This window comes from Camelina sativa, chromosome 19 (genome assembly GCF_030686135.1).
Source record: "Camelina sativa cultivar CO46 ecotype springtype chromosome 19, ASM3068613v1".
In the NCBI taxonomy this organism is placed as follows: Eukaryota; Viridiplantae; Streptophyta; class Magnoliopsida; order Brassicales; family Brassicaceae; genus Camelina; species Camelina sativa.
Genome location: NC_141898.1, coordinates 14,096,143 through 14,113,848, shown reverse-complemented (window position 1 = coordinate 14,113,848; position 17,706 = coordinate 14,096,143). Strand labels below are relative to the sequence as shown.

Here is a 17,706-nt window from a genome sequence, read left to right as displayed (position 1 = left end):
CAAATTTAAATTTTAAACAAATATTGCCTTTAATTGTTTTTCTATAATTTTAAATAGAATCATGAGTTAAATACATTAGTGAATATTTAAGGTAACAAATTAATGACTTTAACAATAAATGATGGCATGCCTGTAAATAAATCCAACTCTAGGATTTATTTCATAAAATTGCTGCAAAAATACTAGTATAGATAGAAAGATACACATTTTACTAACCTTCACATCTCAAATCTTATATAATATTTTATTTAATTAATATTGTCTTAACTAACAATCTTTAAAATTACAAAAAAAATATCCAAAAACAAAGTAAACTAAATCCGTGCTAGCACGGGGTGACTACTAGTCTAATTAATACGTTTGGGTTGGGTATGCCCTTATGGGCATTACTCATGGGCATAAACATGGCTTAAAATATGAGTCCTTAAAATATGGCTTAAAACATGGAGATTAAACTCTTTTCCTAGCAAAACTTTATCATTCCCAATCCCACCATAGGACTTGAAACTTTTCAAAATCTTAGTGTAGCTCATTTTAATTAACAAATTATATATTGCAAAGATTTGTAACATTATGTACTAAATCCTTACAAGTACAATATTTCAAAATCCTTTATATGATTGGGATTTTGTAAGGATTGGGATTTAGATTATCGCTAATAGATAATTTTTTTACATGAAACAAACGGGTAAAAGTTAAGGTGATCAGTAGATATCCAAAAACCAAAAGCTTGTGTTATCTTAACCTTAGCTAAATTATTGAAAAAATCTTATGATGCTATTATGTATATTTATTTTAATGTTTGAAACTTACATTATTTGTGACTAAGCCAATTATGTTCTATTCTAAAAATAATCAAAGATGTTGCCGGTTTTGATTACACACTATGTCATTATCCATGTGAATTTGTGAATGATTGGGAGAAGTTCATACTATTGTTTTAGTCCAAAGTCCACCTTACCATTTGTTTTTTTGTCAACAAGTAATGAATTACCTTAATCCAAAAACATATAAAATCAGAACAAATTAAATAAACAGTAATGAAAAGTGAAATATATAATAAAGTTCTTTTATGCAGCCAGATTCTCACAAATTTGATAATTGCTCTCTAATAAATAATTAAATAATTAGATTAGAGACATATTTATATGCTTTTTTGTTGTTGTTGTTTCATATGAAATAGTAACCAAATTTTATTTAAAACAAAAAAAAATTAATAATAACAAAGTTTCCGAAACAGACTGGAAACAGATACTACTCACCGTCGAATTGAGGAGTCAGCTTCTTCCTCGTTGAATCTTTTGACCTTTCTTCCATTGTTTGATCTCTTCTTCCTTCTCTTGTAAAATTTCTGGGTTTTCAATTTTCGTTTTCTCTCTGTTTATGGGCGACGCGAAACCTGGGATCGTCATGGCTAATAGAGATCGTGAGCTTCTGATTCCAGTTGCTCATTCCGGTGAAGATGATCACGATTCTACGCCTAAACCCTCTTCTTCTTCTTCTTCGTCTTCTTCTTCTGGTCAAGAGGTTTCTTATTGTTATCACCTTTTTTTTATTCCTCCTCGCGATTTTGAGAGTTACGTCGTTAGGGTTTTGGTAGGTTGTGAATTGTGTGAAGTTCGTTCTTCTGCGATTTAGGGTTTTCGATTGGCAAAATTATTCAAATTTCAATTGGGATTTTGTTAGGTTTGGGTTGAATATTAATCGTAGTTGATAAATTACGGACTTTGGTTTCGAGAATTTGACAAAGTTAGCTGAGCTGAGCTTGATCTGAGTTTTGAGATTGCTCTGTTTAGCTTGTTAATTGATTAGTGATACCAATGAACAAGCCAAGCAAACTACTTCAAATTTCAATTGATTTTTTTTTTTTTTTTTTTTTTTTTTTTTTTTGTGTTGAGTAGAGGAGTGTTTTTATTGTAATTGGTCAATCGCAGGGGTCGATGTTGTAGTTAACGATTTTGCTGAGAGCTTGGGGAATTTATTTTGGTAATGCGAGAGAGAGAGAGAGAGTTAGCTTAGCTTGATCTGTTTTAAGGTTGCTCTATTTTAGTTTCCTTAAACTTATAGTTGGTTCCTAGATGGTTACTGATACCAATGAACTTAGAAATTTAGTGCAATACAGAAGAAAGTGATTTCTTGTTTATCTGCAGTTCAGTCTTGATGTGTTTTCTGACCGAGAATTGCTTTATCTTTACTCTTTAGACATTTTACAAGTTGATCAGAAGCTGGGCATCAAAGAAGTTCATGACTGGATGGTATGTAGCTTCTGTCTTTCTTGCTTAGTCTTCTATTTTTTTTTTCCCTAAGCTAGTGTCTTATTACTTGTTCCACCAGTAGTCCTGTATATTCTGACTATCCTAAATCGTGCAGTGTAATCTTGCTTCCGATGGCGATTACTTTCTACGTGACTTGGTGGTTTATTCATTTCGTGGATGGATTTTTCTCTCCCATTTATACACATCTCGGAATTGATATATTTGGTAAGCTTCTTCCAGTCCTTCTATGTTGTTTGTTCATTGGCAATCACGAAGTAACTCTATGTTGTGTAGAAGAACTTCTTTGGGGGAATATATAAAAAACCAACATCATTTGGTTCTACACTTGGAAAAGAATGTAGAAGACAGTGTTTGATGTCAGTTTCTTTTTTGTAAATTTGCCTTCCAGGACTTGGTTTTATCACGTCCATTACATTTATCTTCTTGGTTGGGGTGTTCATGTCTTCATGGTTGGGTACATCGGTTCTAAATTTGGGAGAGTGGTTTATCAAGCGAATGCCATTTGTTCGTCACATCTACAATGCCTCCAAGCAAATCAGCACTGCCATATCACCAGGTACCGTTGTTTTGTTTCTTCTTTCTAATCTCTAGTTTGGTCGTTTTTGGTTTGAGTCTAAATTTTACAACGTCTCACCATTATATTGCAGATCAAAACACCCAGGCTTTCAAAGAAGTCGCCATTATAAGGCATCCGCGTATTGGTGAATATGCAATTGGGTTCATCACATCGACCGTTGTTCTCCAGGTCAGTTACAAGAAACCGTAACCTTCCTTCTGGAAATGAAGGTATTAACAAAACCTAAAACGTCTAAAAACCATTGCAGACTTACGCAGATGAGGAGGAGCTTTGCTGTGTATATGTGCCAACAAATCACCTTTACATTGGGGATATATTCCTTGTTAATACAAAAGATGTGATCAGACCAAATCTTTCAGTAAGAGAAGGCATAGGTAAAGGAAGGAAGGGACCCATCAACTGATTTTATATTAGAAAATGTTGGAAGAGTTTTGATTCGATCTCTGATCTTTACAATGTGTTTTATTTTATCTGCAGAGATTGTTGTGTCGGGAGGAATGTCGATGCCACAGGTTTTGTCAACACTTGATATGCGAACGCCTACAGAGAGAAGTAGAAGTAGAAACTAAAAAAGAAACAAAATTAGTCTTTGGCAGAAAGAAATGGTTTATCAAATTTGCCTGTTTACATTGTCTTCTTCGTTCGTGTTGGATTCTGATTCAGTTAATTTTCACATTTGATGTTGAATCATTCATTAGACAAGACAACAATGGTGGTTTTAGAAGTTGTGTTAACACTGTTGGTGTCTTATATGGCCTCCTAGACTCTCCTGTTACCTATTAATTAAGCTGTGTAATATAATCGATTTTTAGTCCCGATCCATTTTAAATTTTTCCTTACAAAGCATCATCAGCTAATGAATTTACATATATACACTTTTTTCAATAAATAGACAAATTTAAAATTCAATATAAAACGATTCTGTTAATTTTGTAATTAGTTTCGTGAACATTGTTTTAAGACGGGCTAATGGGCCCCCAAAAATATTGTGTCAGACTTTAAAACAGCGTGTAGTTCAAAGGTATTCGTGTTGCACTACACGTTGTGTCTGGTATAAAACGCTTGTGAAAGGAGCCAAAAACCCTAGCTACCAATATATTTTTCTGTATAAATAGCGTAAGAAAGTAAACCATTCAATAACAACAACTTCTTTAGGGTTTTTTTGATCTCCGCCGATTAAGCTTCTCTCTGTGTTTTTTTTTTTTTAGTTTTAGTTTTTTTTCATCATTCTTCCTCTGTATGAGATTAGGTTAGGGATTGAATGGACAGTGACGATTGATATTAAGGTCTCGTTCGTCGTAAAAACGGCCGTAAAGGCCTATTTGCCGACCACTCTGTTATATCACCACCCATATTCTGAGTCCATTCTGGTGTTCCTCTTTCTTTTTTTTTTTTTTTTTCAATGTTTTGTTTTATTTTGTTACCAAAATCGATTTTGTTTGGCCAATGATTTAATCAATAATTGACAAGCATATGTCTGAATTAATCCTTGTTGATAAATCTAATCTTCTCTATGAGGCCAATTTCGTCGAATTTCAAATCCGATTTTCTTTTTGTTTCTTGTTTTGGTTTTGGTTGATCTTCTTATTAGGGAATAGTGGCCAGTGATTTAAATGATTATTGACAAGCATATGTCTTAATTAATCCGTGTTGATAAACCTAATCTTCTCTATGAGGCCTTTTCTTTTGTTTTAATCCAAATCCGATTTAGTTTATTTTTTCTTTTTGATTAGACTGATGAGAGAATTAGAGCAAAGAGGGGTCAAGTGATGATTGATAACGCATAGTTCAGATGATAATACTATGATTAATATCTTCAGCACAGTCTTTCGCTCCTATCTGATGATCCCTTTAAACCCCTAATTTCTCATCTAATTTTATTTGTTTTCCCTGAATAAAACTGCTTAAATATTGGTTTTCATTTAATATTTTTCTGTTACTAATCTTGCTGTACCTAGGCTTTATATACCTTAACTTATATCCTTTATCACCTTAAAGAGGTTGTTGGTTGAATTCTTGAATCAATCTTGTACAATCTATAATTGAATACCCTTTAACAAAAAAAAAATCTTGTACAATCTAATACAAAGGTTTTTTTGTTAAAAATAAAATAAAATAATAAAAGTAACTTGCTGGACATGAATGAACATAATGTGACTTTGCATTCGAGCGAGAAGAACCGACTTGTCATTCGGGCGCTGTAACTATCTCTGCCAATGTAATTGTTTGTAAAGTCAATAAAAAACCAAGCGAAAAAAAAATAATAATAAAAAATAAAAACCAAGCGGGACAAAGAAATTGTATATACATCAGAACAAGGCAATATATTTTTTTCATAAATCTATTTGAAAATAAATTAGTGAAAAGGAAAATAGAGATTCAACCCTATATAATAAGAAATACTTTATCAAATATTGACACAATGCACAGATATTAAAAAAATTATATAAAATTTTTATTTTATCCTTTGTAAAGACAAACAATTTCTAATACAAAGTTTTTTTGTTAATAAAAAATATCATTCGAGCGCTGTAACCATCTCTCTGCCAATGTGTTCGTAAAGTCAATTTTTACTGGGCTTCGTTTATGATTTAATGGGCCAGTTCATTAAAAACCAAACGGGCCAAAGAATTGTATATACATCAGAACAACAACAAGGAAAATAGAGATTCAAATCTTATATAAATTTATCAAAGAAATACTTTATCAAAGAGTGACTTTATTAGCCCTGAGAATAATATCTCATATCCGCGGATATCCGGATTCGATCTGAAAAATCGGATATCCAGCACGAACGGATCCGAATACGGATTTGGATAATGAACAATTTTTGGACCGGATATCCAAATCCGATTTATTTGTCTACTGGGTTTAAAAAACCTGGATTATGTTACACAATGCACATATATTAAAAAGGGAATTTAGTCTAATCTACCACATTCAGTATAAAACTTTCCAATTCTACCACAATCATAAACTCCTTTTCCATTATACCACAAGTGACATTACAAATGGCAAAAATACCCTGTGTTTAGTAGCTGAAAATTTAAAGAAAATGTGTTGTTTTATATGAGCAAAAACTGAACATACAACCAGTATTATGTCTGACTTGACATTTATTATGGTACTGTAGCGCTGAGCAAAAGAAAAATCATGTTTGATTTTTTTATGGGTAGACAAGTTCCGATTTGTTGAGGCTGTAGACAAAGCATGTTTGATGAATTTATAGAGAAAGTATTTCTGTAGACAAGTTGAGCATATAGATAACTTATCAAGTTCATTGTGATGGACAAGTTCCAATTTGTTGGGTCTATGGACAAGTCGTGAAACTAGTATTATACAAGCCATGAAACTTAGTATCTAAGTGTAATTAAGTATAACTTGTCCACAAACAACAAAACCAACTTGTCTACCAAAAAAAAAAAAAAGACATTTGGTTTACTAGAACTGGTTCACCGGATCTGGTCCATCTACAACCAAATGTGTGGTTCACAGTGTAAACTTGGCTGGATCGTGGACAATGTCTTTCATAGACGTATGACATGTTTAATCCTATGATCGATCACTTGCGGCTTCAGAAGATATGCATGCTGGACAAAATTAGTTAGTAAAGTGGACAAGTTGGGTCGACCAGAAGTGGTCCATCGGAACAGGTCTACCGGATTTGGTTTACTGGATCTGGTTTATCAGAACTTGTCCGCCAGGGGGTGCATCACACAACCTCAACATAAGATTATGAGAGCAGATCTATATCTCTTTGCTTGAGCAGACGGCAGTGTGTCGACAAACATCACTGAAACTGCCGCAGCCTACACTTGAAATTACCTAGATAAACAGAGAGGAAAAGTCCAAAGCATGGTTAAGCACCCAAGCCACCATCCTTAGAGACGAAGCCACAAATGCAGAACAAGAAACCGAACCATTGCAAACTCCGTAAATGGCGTGAAACGATGGCCACCACGGAAAATTCAGGAGGCTGTTACAAACTGTAGACTACACAAAAGCAAGCTCAACTACTACAAATACATCTTTATTTTAAATCCCAACCAAGCTCATAAAGACAAAACTCCATCAAAAGGAAAACAAGAAAGCAAAACAAAACTAAAGCTGAAGAGAAACAGGAGGCCGAAACCGCTGCTATAGAAGCCACCGCAGTTCGACTTCAGATCTAGAATATTTTTTCTTGGCGGCTGCTGGTAAAACTAGAGAGAAAATTAAGGTTATGTTTTTAAAAAAGAAACAACTAGGGTTGTAAATAAATTGATAGAAAATTTATGGAAGAAAAATAGAAGTTAATCGATTTTTGGTTTGTTAACAAATAGATGAGATACAGTGGAAAACACAACAACTTTCTTGCATCTGTCATATGAAACATATATATATATATATATTTTCTATAATTTTGTAAAAATAAATGAAGAAATCAAAGAAGGATAGTTTAATCAATTCATGTGATGTATGTGGTATTCTAAAAAAGAAGTTATGTAATGTGGTAGAAGTGATAAAAAAATGTTTTGTAATGTGGTAGATTTGTTAAAAATCTCTATTAAAAATGGCCGAAGAGTCCAAAAAACCCAGATTACACAATGCACAGATATTAAAAAATTATATAAAATTTTATTTTATCCTTTATAAATACACTAAAACAATTACTTTTTCTAATTAATAAATTGAAATAATTGGATAAAAATGAGATTTACTATTAAAAACAGCATTGAAAAAAAAATTATAAAATGATGGAGTAGAATCTTCTCAGATTTCATAAAACCTGCAACCTAAACCTAATCGATCGATTGTCAAAAAAAAAAAAAAAAAACCTAATCGATCAATCCTTCTCACATGTCCAACTACGCTCCCGAAGCTGTGGCATCTTCGTTGTTATCGTTGCCTGATGCGGTGGCTATAACTTGCTTTGCCCGCGTATCAAGATTAGATCATGCAGCTTTATGTCTCGTCTCCAAAAGCTGCGGGTCTCTGGTGGTTTCTGATGAGCTCTACCAGATACGATCGTCGATGGGTTGCACTAAGAAGTTCCTCTACGTATGCTTATGCGTACTTCCTAACCCAACCCCACGTTGGTTCATCCTCCGTCCATCAGTAGACGCTTACACCGGGAAGCACGTGAATCGTGCTCATCCCATCCCCTCGTCCCCCTCTCAGCCACAAAAAGGATCCTCGGTGGTGTCGTTGGATTGGGGAATCTACGTCATCGGTGGCTGGGTTAATGGTATGCCCACGTCAGGTGTCTTGCTCTTGGATTGTCGGTCTCACAAGTGGCGTCACGTGACATCCATGAGAGTTGCTCGTGTTTCCCCGGAGGCTAGTGTGGTGGACGGGAAGATACACGTGTTGGGAGGTTGCAAGGACAAGAACTACACCAACTGGGGAGAGGTGTTCGATCCGAAGACACAAACTTGGTCTGATATGGAAATCTCAAAGCCAATGCTGGAGAATGTTTACGTTGTGGATTCTTGGAGTAGAAGCTTTTACGACTTGGAGAGACCGAGTAATTGGGGAATAGAGCATAATCGAGATTCAAAGCGTCCTAATAGCATAGATAGCAAGGATTGGTGTGTAATAGATAAGTTGATATACAGTTGTGGTGTAGACGGATATATATACTGCTGTAAGCCGAGATAGGATTTGGATCGGTGTGATGATGCGGTAGGGATACATTGGTGGAAAGTGTTTAAATTGGACTTCTTGCATTATAGGCTCTGTGATTCGAGAGCGGTCCACTTTGGTGGGAAGATGGTAAAACTGTGGGAGTCTTATAAGCTGATGTTCAATATCAACAAAAACCTTGAAGAATTACTTCCCGAGAACAAATTGACTAACCTTGGTCAGAATATTTTGGTCTTTTGGGAAGAGCTCAAGCGTGATTTTGTTAACAAGCGGTTAGAGATTTATTGTGCGGAGGCTTCCTTGGGAAGGCCGAGTGTAGACAATAATTGGGGTAGGAGGTCGTGTACTCGGATCCTTACAATCGATCTTTCACGGTCGATCCTCTCTTGTATAACTCTACGACTAAAATCTTGTATTATGTTCCTGTCAATGTTTGAAAACTTGGAATTTTTATATATGATTCTTAAAATCACAGCTCTAATAAGAATCGTAATAGGCACTATGTTTCTAGCTCTTGCTAAAAAATTATATCAGTCACATGTTACTAGTTTACGAAATTTTATACTGAGATCAAATAGTTACGTTGCTTTCAATGTGAGTACATTGTCCCTTTTAATTTTCAATATTAATTAAAAACCTAAGAAACCAAACGAGTTCTGTTGGTCACCGAATTGTATGGTACGTACTTAAGAAGAAGCACCATAACTAGCTTTAATTAAATCAAAACCATCTTTTTGATCTTTATTAAAAACATCATCATATCTACACTTTAACCAACTAATTAAAAAGAGTGACTAAAATGCCTCGGTTACAAATGTCAAACATGGAGAACTGAGAACGTACTACTATGTAACTGACACACGAAAGACGAAACTAGTGACAAATGGTCACCTAACCTATGGGCCTTTGTTTTACCCAACCTGACGCTTGTGATTATTTCCCTGTTTTGTTCCCATGCACACACAAAGTACAATATTTATGAGCACGAAAACAAACATTGATTTTAGATTAACCAAAAGAATGAAGATGTATCTAAAATCTGACTCAGACATCACAAGCGTCGACGAATCATCACCGAAACAGCCTACTTACTACGTTCAAAGCCCATCACGTGACTCCGAAAAGTCTTCTTCGGTGGCACTGACGACTCACCAGACCACTCCCACAGAGTCTCCGTCACACCCATCGTTTGCTAGCCGTGTATCTAATGGCGGTGGTGGAGGATTCCGGTGGAAGGGACGGAGGAAATATCACGGCGGAAGATGGTCTCCGGCTGATAAAGAGGAAGGTGGTGATGGACGGTACGACGATCTTTACGAGCACAACAGGGGAGTCTCCGTTGTTACTTGTAGATTTATTTTGGGAGTTGTTGCGACGTTGAGCATCTTTGTTCTTCTATGTTCGGTTCTCTTTGGTGCTTCTCAATCTTTTTCTCCAATCGTCTACATCAAGGTAATTTTATTTTTACTTACATATATATATATTTAACTTAGTTTGTGTGTTTGCATTTGCGTTTTCCACATTTTAAAAAGAAAGAGAAGTTTTTGTGTTTTTCAAACAAGATTTTTGAATTTGGTGTTATCGTTTACAAGTAACAGCCTAGTTGTGGTGGTTTCAATTGAAATAGTATAACATATATGCACAAACACAAACAAACAATCGTTTGAGTCTTTGTTTGGACCTTGAATTAATTGTATGTGTTGGTGTTGGCGATTACATAATCTAGAAAGTGTTTTAACATATAGAACCAAATCATTTAATTATAACTGAAAAACATATTGCGATTACTTACCTTGGGTTAGGGTAAAGTTCTATACAAGTGTTTAATTTTGAGTTGTATGTGTAAAATAGGGTGTGAATGTGCATAGTTTTTACTACGGAGAAGGTTCAGACAGTACAGGAGTTCCAACAAAGATCTTGAACTTTAAATGTTCCATGGAGATCACAATACACAATCCTTCTACATTCTTTGGCATCCACGTCAGCTCCTCTGCCATCAGCCTCATCTACTCTCGTCAGTTCACGCTTGCGATTGCACAGCTGAAGAGTTACTACCAACCAAAGCAAAGCAATAACACGTCCAGGATCAACCTCGTTGGCTCTAAAGTTTCACTATACGGAGCAGGAGCCGAGTTAGTTGCTTCAGACCATAATGGCGGAGTTCCCGTGAAGTTAGAGTTCGAGATCCGATCACGAGCCAATATTGTCGGACACTTGGTTAAGTCTAGACATCGGGAACACCTCTCTTGCTTCTTCCTTATCTCTTCCAACAACACAACGTTTGTAAAATTTACCCACAAAACTTGTACTTGATAGATATATTTCTTCATTTTTTTGTTGTTGTGTAATGTAACAGCTTCCCTTTGTTTTGTTTTTTGGTTGTTTGATATATATTTTAAAGAAATAAACCCGTTAAAAACGGTTAGTTTTTTGGACCAAACCATTTATAAAAAATTCAAGAAATGAAAAAAAGAAAGCTTCAAAGGGGTCGTTTCTAAAATCCACTCTCTACGCCGTGTTCTCATCTTCAATTATCTTCATATACAAAAAAAGTTTCTAAATCCATTTTTTAATATTTACGTCGATCCCAAAAACACACAGAGAGAAGAAAAGATGATGGACGCTACGTCAGAATCAGAAAGAACAAGTTTGGACCTATCGATATCATCACCTAAACAAGCTTACTACGTTGAGAGCCCTTCAAGCGTGTCTCACTTAGACGATGGTGATAAATCCTCATCCTCTGCTTCGCTTATTCAGGTTCATACCCCAAACTACACAATTCTGACTGAATCACGTCTCTCCTCTTCGAGCCGTACCTCCAATGGGACCAGCGGTATGGGATCTCGGTGGAAAGGAAGCTCCCGGAGGAGTAATATGTATTGGCCAGAGAAGCCTTACACGATTCATGAAGATGAAGTTTATGAAGAGAACAGAGGATTGTCAGTGCCACAATGCAGAGCTGTTTTGGTAGTGTTAGGGACTGTGGTTGTGTTCTCTGTTTTCTGCTCTGTATTGTGGGGAGCTTCTCATCCTTTCTCTCCTGTCGTCTCCGTCAAAAGCTTTAGCCTCCATAGCTTTTATTACGGAGAAGGAATAGACAGAACAGGTGTTGCCACCAGGATTCTGAGCTTTAACAGTTCAGTGAAGGTTACCATACACAGTCCTGCTCCTTACTTTGGCATCCATGTCTCTTCTTCTACTTTCAAACTCACCTTCTCCTCTTTCACCCTCGCCACTGGTCAGGTAGTCAACTGTCTTAGATTTCACTCATTGCTCATATCATCATGGTAATCTGATTTTCGTGTTCTGGTTGTGAAGCTTAAGAGCTATTACCAACCAAGAAAGAGCAAGCACATAGCCATTGTAAAACTCACTGGCGCCGAGGTTCCTTTGTATGGAGCAGGACTACACTTGGCAGCCTCCGACAAGAAGGGTAAAGTTCCAGTGAAGTTAGAGTTTGACATCAGATCGCAAGGTAATCTTTTGGGGAAGCTGGTCAAGTCGAAGCACGTAAATCACATCATATGCTCCTTCTTCATCTCCTCTTCCAAGACATCAAAACCCATAGAATTCTCTCACAAGACCTGTAAACTCGTTACAAAGTAAACACCTTTTCTATATTTCTTCATCCTGCAAATAAGAATTCCATTTTCTTTTCAATGCAACTTTGCAAAATGTGCATTTTTTTCCTTCATAGAAAGATACATGGTATTCGTTTTTTATCTGCACAAGTGTTTCAAAGGAAGAATCAAAAGGTTTCAGTGCTCTATTGCTTATCCACAGCACAACCACCTTCTAGCACTGTCCCGTTTACTCTGTTTGGTGGCCAATACCGAAAAACTGACCGTCCGATAATATTCTTCAAAGGCAGAGGACCCCTGAAGACAACACAAGTTTTCTAGAATAAGGAACAATCCAAAAAAGAGCTAAATCCCATGATTTCTATCACAAAAACAGATGAACAATATGCCTCTTACCACACGTGCGAATCATAGCTGTTATTCCGGTTGTCACCCATCACAAAGACTGAATTTTCTGGTACCCTCTACAATGTTGAAGCAACCAAGATCAGAAAAGAAGATAAACCAGAAGGTTTAGGTTTCAACAGTTGATTAAAAAGCGAGGATAACACTTACAACTGGTGTCATCTCATAACCAGGAGGCTCTAGGATGAATTTTTCATTTCTAGCAACACCATTAACCATCAGTTTCCCATTATGTACCTACGCGCATTACCCCCAAATCAAATAACCACCAGTTTCACTATCACAAGTCTCTTCACTAGTGTACCTCATGCTAAGAGCCAGAACATGATCATACATACCTCTACAAGATCGCCTGCTTTCGCAACAATCCGTTTAATGAATACATCCGCGTCAGTATACCCAACTTCTTGTAGAACTGGTGGACTTTTGAAGATTACAATATCGTTTGCACAAGGCTTCCTGAAATAATAACTCACCTGTAAAAACAAATCACCAAAACCCATCAACAAAATCTCTCTAAAGATGTAACCTTGACATTGTAATCTCTCTAAAGATGTAACCTTTTACATTGTAATCTCTCTAAAGATGTAACCTTTTTACATTGTAATCAAAACACAAAACCAACAATGTGAGAAACCTTAACATCATCATCCCATAACTTCCTAATCCCTTAACTAACATAGCTGAGGATTCCAAAACTTGGTCTTTCACTAAGAAAACAAATACCTTCTCTGCAACCAATCTATCTCCAACATCAAAAGTAGGATACATGGACAAGGAAGGAATGTATCTAGGTTCTGCAATAAAAGATCGAAACGCCAAGGACACAGCAATGGCCACGAACACAGTCTTCGCATCGTCAGACGTGAAATCAAGCCATTCAGGTAAAAGCCTGTTTTTTTCCTCCACTTCACTTTCACCATCATCACCACTGTCTCCGCCGTCGCCTCCTCCTCCACCGCCGCCGCTGGAGTCTAACGACGGCGCAGACTTCGTTGTCTCACCTGAATCCTTGACCCCATGGCAACTGAGACTTCGCCGGTAGTTTCTACGGTTGAAATTTGTTGCTCGAGCATTGAAATTGAGACGGCGGGAAGAAAAAAGTTGGGGTTTTGGGATGAATTGGACGGAATTGGGATTAGGGTTCCTGAAAAATCTGGAATTTGAATCAGATTTGAGGAAAGCTAGTGGTCGAGTAGAGAGGTGAAGAGATATCATCATCGTCCTCAACTAAAACTAAAAGCTTCAATTTTTCTTTTTTTCCGGTGAGGTTTATTTCGTCTGAAAAAAGGATAAATTAAAAAAGAAAGATACTTAGGAAAAATAATAAAAATACTAACAAGCTTCAAGCCTTCTTCAAGTGATGATATTATTATTTTTTTATTTTATTTTTTGTCATCTGTTGATATATATATTATTATCAGGTCAAAAGACCAGCAAACATTACAAAGTCAAGAGTTTCGCTTAGGACATCTCCGACCCTAGTCAAATATTTATTTTAGAGCAACTCTAATCTTACTCTATATTTTACTCTAAAATAGAGAAAATGATTGGATTGCTTTATATATAGAGCAATTCTATTTTTACATCTATTTTTTTTACACTTACTCTATTTTATAATTGAAAATAGAGTAATACATTGAAAAAAAACAATACTCTATCTTTGAATTGCTCTATTTTAGAGAAAAAAATAGAGATATACATTGGAGATGGTCTTACTACTTAACCATATACGAGAATTAAAACTCCTTCTACCATTTGTGCCTATATGAGATCAGGCCTATACAAAAAAACTCTCTACAATTAGCTTCCAAAAGTAAGATCAGAGGGATATAATTCTATTCCTACCCTTAACGCTTATAAGTAATCAAGGCTATACCAAAAAACTCTCTACAAAGAGCTTCACAACAGCTAGATCAGAGGATTAAAAACTCTCTCATTTTCGAATAAGTGACTGAGTCAAAACGGGTGCCCATCTGCAACATATGACTATAATCTACAATCTGCAGTGACACTTTTTGCAATGAGACTACCTCCTCTGTTTGCTGAAAAATCTTCCAAAACCAGTCTCCAATCTTGAAAGCTTCCTAACGATCTCCACAATTCCGTCGCTTGATATCTAAAGGAAGGCCAAGCGTTTGGCCTGAGGACTGAACCAACTAGCACAAGATCTTCAATTGCAAATATAATTTGGTTCATATTATGGCTCTTTATGCTATCAATAGCCCACAACACACAAGTGAGCTTTGCCTCGTCTATTGAGGAAATAGAGGAGAAAGCCCGTCTGCTATGAAGCATAACCTTACCTTGCTCATCTCGTAACACCCACGCTCCACCAGTTAACAAGTTTCTCTTCGACCAATAAATTCCCACATTACATTTGAGCCAGCCATGAACGGGGGGATCCATTTTCTTTCTAGGGTAGTACCCTCTACAGGTGAAGAGGTAGGGAGCGATTGAATTGTACTACCCACATGTGTCTCTTCCTGAATGGTCTGGGCAAGAAACCAATCTTCTGAATCTTGTCTGATTTGGTGGGTCGTTTCAAGAGATGAGAACCTTTTCCCTTCGAAGAAAAAAAGATTTATGTTCTTCCAGATTATCCATATAATCCAAGGGAAGCTTTTCCTTAGTTCTGTAGGCCATTTTATGTTATCTTTGTTTATGAGGTTATGATGGAGAATAGAGTAAACTGATATTTCTTCAAACCCCTCCATAGAAAAGGGGTAATCTGACAAAGCCCATATTTGTCTTGATAGCGAACAGGAGAACAGGGCGTGAACTATAGATTCTCCCTCCATACCACAGGACTGACATCTACTGTCCACCTTCATGCCTTTATGGGATAACAGGTCCGCTACTGGTAAAGCTCCACTAAGCAGCTTCCACAGAAAAACCTTAATTTTAGGATCAGTAGTAAGTTTCCAGACCTGTTCCATAAGAGGATTGATAGATGGTTGGACCGAAGCTTCTCGGATTAAGGACTTGTCATTTGTCTCCATAGCAAGCCAATAAGCGGATTTCACTGAAAAGTTCCCACTTTTATTGTGTTTCCATATCCAAAAGTCCTCTAATAATAATACCGGCTTCTTTGCTCTGGTTCTTAACACATCATATGGAAATAACTGATCCTGCAATTTACCTATATCCCAGTCTCTCCTTGTGAAGTCAATCAGGTCATTTACTCTTAGGCTTGGGTCAATCAGATCGTTTTTATCCATGGAGCTCTAAGACCTTCTTCTTCATCCTCGACCCATCTGTCAGTCCACACATTGATAGAATCCCCATTCCCCACTCTTTTTAACAGACCTTCTGAGAGAAGATCTCTGCCATGGAGTATACTTCTCCAACTAAAAGAGGGTCTCTGCCCTAAGCAAGCATATAGGAAATTGCAGTCTGGATAATATCTACTCTTCATGACTTGAGAGAAGAGACAATTTGGATATTGCAGTAACCACCAAGCTTGTTTTGCTAAGAGGGCTTGATTGAATTGCTGGATATCCCTGAATCCCAATCCTCCATGTTCTTTCGGTAAGCACATACATTCCTAGCTTATCCAATGTATTTTCCGGTTGTGTTCGAAGGAGCTCCACTAGTATTGTGCCATTGCACTTGAGAGATTAGTACAAGTTGTTTTGGGGAGCCTGAAGCATGACATAGCAAAGACCGGCATAGCCATTGCCACTGATTTCAGCATAATCTCTTTACCCCCTTGCGACAGAGAACAAGTATACCAGCTAGATAGTTTGGATTTTAGTCTATCTTTGATATAACCCATCATCTCTACTTTGGATCCACTAAAGCATTCCGGAAGTCCCAAGTAAGTACCAGCTCCCCCTTTATTCTGAATTCTAAGAAAGGATCTCTTCTCTGTTTTAAGCAGGGTTGGGACTTTTGCTCCAAAAATAATAGAGGATTTATTGAGATTGATCACCTGTCTGGTTGCCTGTCCATAGATCCTGAGAATGTCCTGCAACACTTTGCTCTGAACTTTATTGGCTTTACACACAAATAAGCTATCGTCTGCAAATAACAGGTGATTAATCATGGGACCTTCCTCCTTGAACTGTATACCATTAATTTTTCCCCTTTCTTGTGCACAGTTTAGGAGATGCGATAACCCTTCAGTGCATAAAAAAAAAAAAAGAGAAAAGGGGAGAGAGGGTCCCCTTGCCTTAGTCCTCTTTGGGGTGTGACCATGCCGAAGGGCTGATCACTGATTAACACTGAATAAGTCACTGTGGATATGCAGAACATGGCCATATTTATCCATCTTTCATTAAACCCCAGAGCCGATAGCAAAGATCTCAAGTAACTCCATTCCACCCTATCAAAACCCTTTGGCATATCCGACTTTACCACCATAAATTCTTCAGAGATAGAGGGGTGAACATTAAGATTATGAACCAATTCATGAGCCACCAGTATATTGTCTGATATTCGTCTCTCCGACACGAAGGCAGACTGAGACTAATAGTGGTAAAAATGGTTGTAATCTTCTCACCAATAGTGGTAAAAATGGTTGTAATCTTCTCACCAATAGTGGTAAAAATGGTTGTAATCTTCTCACCATAATCCTTGAAATTATCTTGTAAAGCACTGAGCAAAGACTGATAGGTCTGAGGTTTGTCATTTCTGTTGGGTGTGGTATCTTTGGAATAAGACAGAGGTTTGTGTAATTCCATTCAGCCGGAAAGGTTCCTAGAACAAAGAACTTTTTGACTTCTAAGGAAACCTGAGGTCCCAGGATCTTCCAATAGTGTTGGAAAAATCGACCTGACATACCATCAACACCAGGTGCTTTAGACGGGTTTATAGTGAAAGATGCATACCTTATCTCCTCATCCGAAGCTGGTTCTATCAAGGTCTTGTTCATTTCTGGGGTCACCTTTGGTGGAAAATCTCGAAACCAGTCTTCGAAGCTAGGCTGGGTTTGACGAAGTGAATAAGGACTGGAAGTAAGCACACGCAACCTCACCTTTTGTTGCCTCTGATTTCTCTGTGCATTCCCATTTATATCCAATAGCTTTTCTATCATTTTCTTTGATTGATTGCCTTTCACTGATGCATGGAAGAATTTGGTGTTTCGATCTCCACATTGCATCCATTTGTCTCTGCTTCTTAAATTCCAGTACCTTTCTTCGTCTCTATACGCTCTAGCCAATTCTTTTTTAGAAAAAGGACCTCATTCAAGACTGGATAAGGCTTTGATTTTTCATGTTCCAGAGTTGATTCCAAA

The 17,706-nt window shown here is 36.9% G+C and overlaps 5 protein-coding genes, 2 non-coding genes and 1 pseudogene across 8 annotated transcripts; 6 read left to right on the top strand and 2 right to left on the bottom strand.

Annotated features, from left to right (window-relative positions):
- The first annotated feature begins 1,129 nt into the window (after positions 1–1,129).
- Positions 1,130–3,669, top strand: LOC104766391 (protein CONTINUOUS VASCULAR RING 1). Its single transcript, XM_010490267.3, has 7 exons — positions 1,130–1,527; positions 2,203–2,255; positions 2,371–2,480; positions 2,665–2,832; positions 2,924–3,021; positions 3,101–3,227; positions 3,331–3,669. The coding sequence occupies exons 1-7, from the start codon at positions 1,384–1,386 to the stop codon at positions 3,420–3,422; spliced, it is 792 nt and encodes a 263-aa protein (XP_010488569.1). The 5' UTR covers positions 1,130–1,383; the 3' UTR covers positions 3,423–3,669.
- Positions 3,670–4,116: 447 nt separating this feature from the next.
- Positions 4,117–4,217, top strand: LOC147920558 (small nucleolar RNA Z43). Its single transcript, XR_015591989.1, has one exon. It is a non-coding gene; the product is annotated as a small nucleolar RNA Z43 (small nucleolar RNA).
- A 393-nt stretch (positions 4,218–4,610) lies between these two features.
- LOC147920557 (small nucleolar RNA snR60/Z15/Z230/Z193/J17) lies at positions 4,611–4,704 on the top strand. Its single transcript, XR_015591994.1, has one exon. It is a non-coding gene; the product is annotated as a small nucleolar RNA snR60/Z15/Z230/Z193/J17 (small nucleolar RNA).
- A 2,945-nt stretch (positions 4,705–7,649) lies between these two features.
- LOC104767846 (putative F-box/kelch-repeat protein At3g24610 pseudogene) lies at positions 7,650–8,952 on the top strand (annotated as a pseudogene). Its single transcript, XR_015591723.1, has one exon. The product of XR_015591723.1 is annotated as a putative F-box/kelch-repeat protein At3g24610 pseudogene (transcript).
- Positions 8,953–9,437: 485 nt separating this feature from the next.
- Positions 9,438–10,918, top strand: LOC109130945 (uncharacterized). Its single transcript, XM_019241093.2, has 2 exons — positions 9,438–9,930; positions 10,330–10,918. The coding sequence occupies exons 1-2, from the start codon at positions 9,457–9,459 to the stop codon at positions 10,789–10,791; spliced, it is 936 nt and encodes a 311-aa protein (XP_019096638.2). The 5' UTR covers positions 9,438–9,456; the 3' UTR covers positions 10,792–10,918.
- Positions 10,919–11,062: 144 nt separating this feature from the next.
- LOC104766388 (uncharacterized) lies at positions 11,063–12,141 on the top strand. Its single transcript, XM_019240710.2, has 2 exons — positions 11,063–11,724; positions 11,800–12,141. The coding sequence occupies exons 1-2, from the start codon at positions 11,092–11,094 to the stop codon at positions 12,085–12,087; spliced, it is 921 nt and encodes a 306-aa protein (XP_019096255.1). The 5' UTR covers positions 11,063–11,091; the 3' UTR covers positions 12,088–12,141.
- Positions 12,142–12,147: 6 nt separating this feature from the next.
- LOC104766390 (chloroplast processing peptidase) lies at positions 12,148–13,852 on the bottom strand. Its single transcript, XM_010490266.3, has 5 exons — positions 13,194–13,852; positions 12,806–12,943; positions 12,618–12,704; positions 12,459–12,526; positions 12,148–12,359 (listed from the first exon to the last, which is right to left on the bottom strand). The coding sequence occupies exons 1-5, from the start codon at positions 13,686–13,688 to the stop codon at positions 12,248–12,250; spliced, it is 900 nt and encodes a 299-aa protein (XP_010488568.1). The 5' UTR covers positions 13,689–13,852; the 3' UTR covers positions 12,148–12,247.
- A 604-nt stretch (positions 13,853–14,456) lies between these two features.
- On the bottom strand, positions 14,457–15,688 carry LOC147920556 (uncharacterized). The gene is made up of 2 exons (XM_087501137.1): positions 14,942–15,688; positions 14,457–14,819 (listed from the first exon to the last, which is right to left on the bottom strand). Exons 1-2 carry the CDS (start codon positions 15,686–15,688, stop codon positions 14,457–14,459), a joined length of 1,110 nt encoding a protein of 369 aa, XP_087357263.1.
- Positions 15,689–17,706: the final 2,018 nt, after the last annotated feature.

Coding starts and splice junctions, on each gene's coding strand:
- LOC109130945 (XM_019241093.2), top strand. CDS start 9,457: ATGAGCACGAAAACAAACATTGATTTTAGATTAACCAAAAGAATGAAG. Junction 9,931..10,329: donor CTCCAATCGTCTACATCAAG/GTAATTTTATTT, acceptor TGTGTAAAATAG/GGTGTGAATGTGCATAGTTT.
- LOC104766391 (XM_010490267.3), top strand. CDS start 1,384: ATGGGCGACGCGAAACCTGGGATCGTCATGGCTAATAGAGATCGTGAG. Junction 1,528..2,202: donor CTTCTTCTTCTGGTCAAGAG/GTTTCTTATTGT, acceptor TTTACTCTTTAG/ACATTTTACAAGTTGATCAG. Junction 2,833..2,923: donor CAGCACTGCCATATCACCAG/GTACCGTTGTTT, acceptor ATTATATTGCAG/ATCAAAACACCCAGGCTTTC.
- LOC147920556 (XM_087501137.1), bottom strand. CDS start 15,688: ATGGATAAAAACGATCTGATTGACCCAAGCCTAAGAGTAAATGACCTG. Junction 14,820..14,941: donor CCATTCAGGAAGAGACACAT/GTGGGTAGTACA, acceptor TATTGGTCGAAG/AGAAACTTGTTAACTGGTGG.
- LOC104766388 (XM_019240710.2), top strand. CDS start 11,092: ATGATGGACGCTACGTCAGAATCAGAAAGAACAAGTTTGGACCTATCG. Junction 11,725..11,799: donor TCACCCTCGCCACTGGTCAG/GTAGTCAACTGT, acceptor CTGGTTGTGAAG/CTTAAGAGCTATTACCAACC.
- LOC104766390 (XM_010490266.3), bottom strand. CDS start 13,688: ATGATGATATCTCTTCACCTCTCTACTCGACCACTAGCTTTCCTCAAA. Junction 12,705..12,805: donor AAGCAGGCGATCTTGTAGAG/GTATGTATGATC, acceptor TAATGCGCGTAG/GTACATAATGGGAAACTGAT. Junction 12,360..12,458: donor AGCTATGATTCGCACGTGTG/GTAAGAGGCATA, acceptor TGTTGTCTTCAG/GGGTCCTCTGCCTTTGAAGA.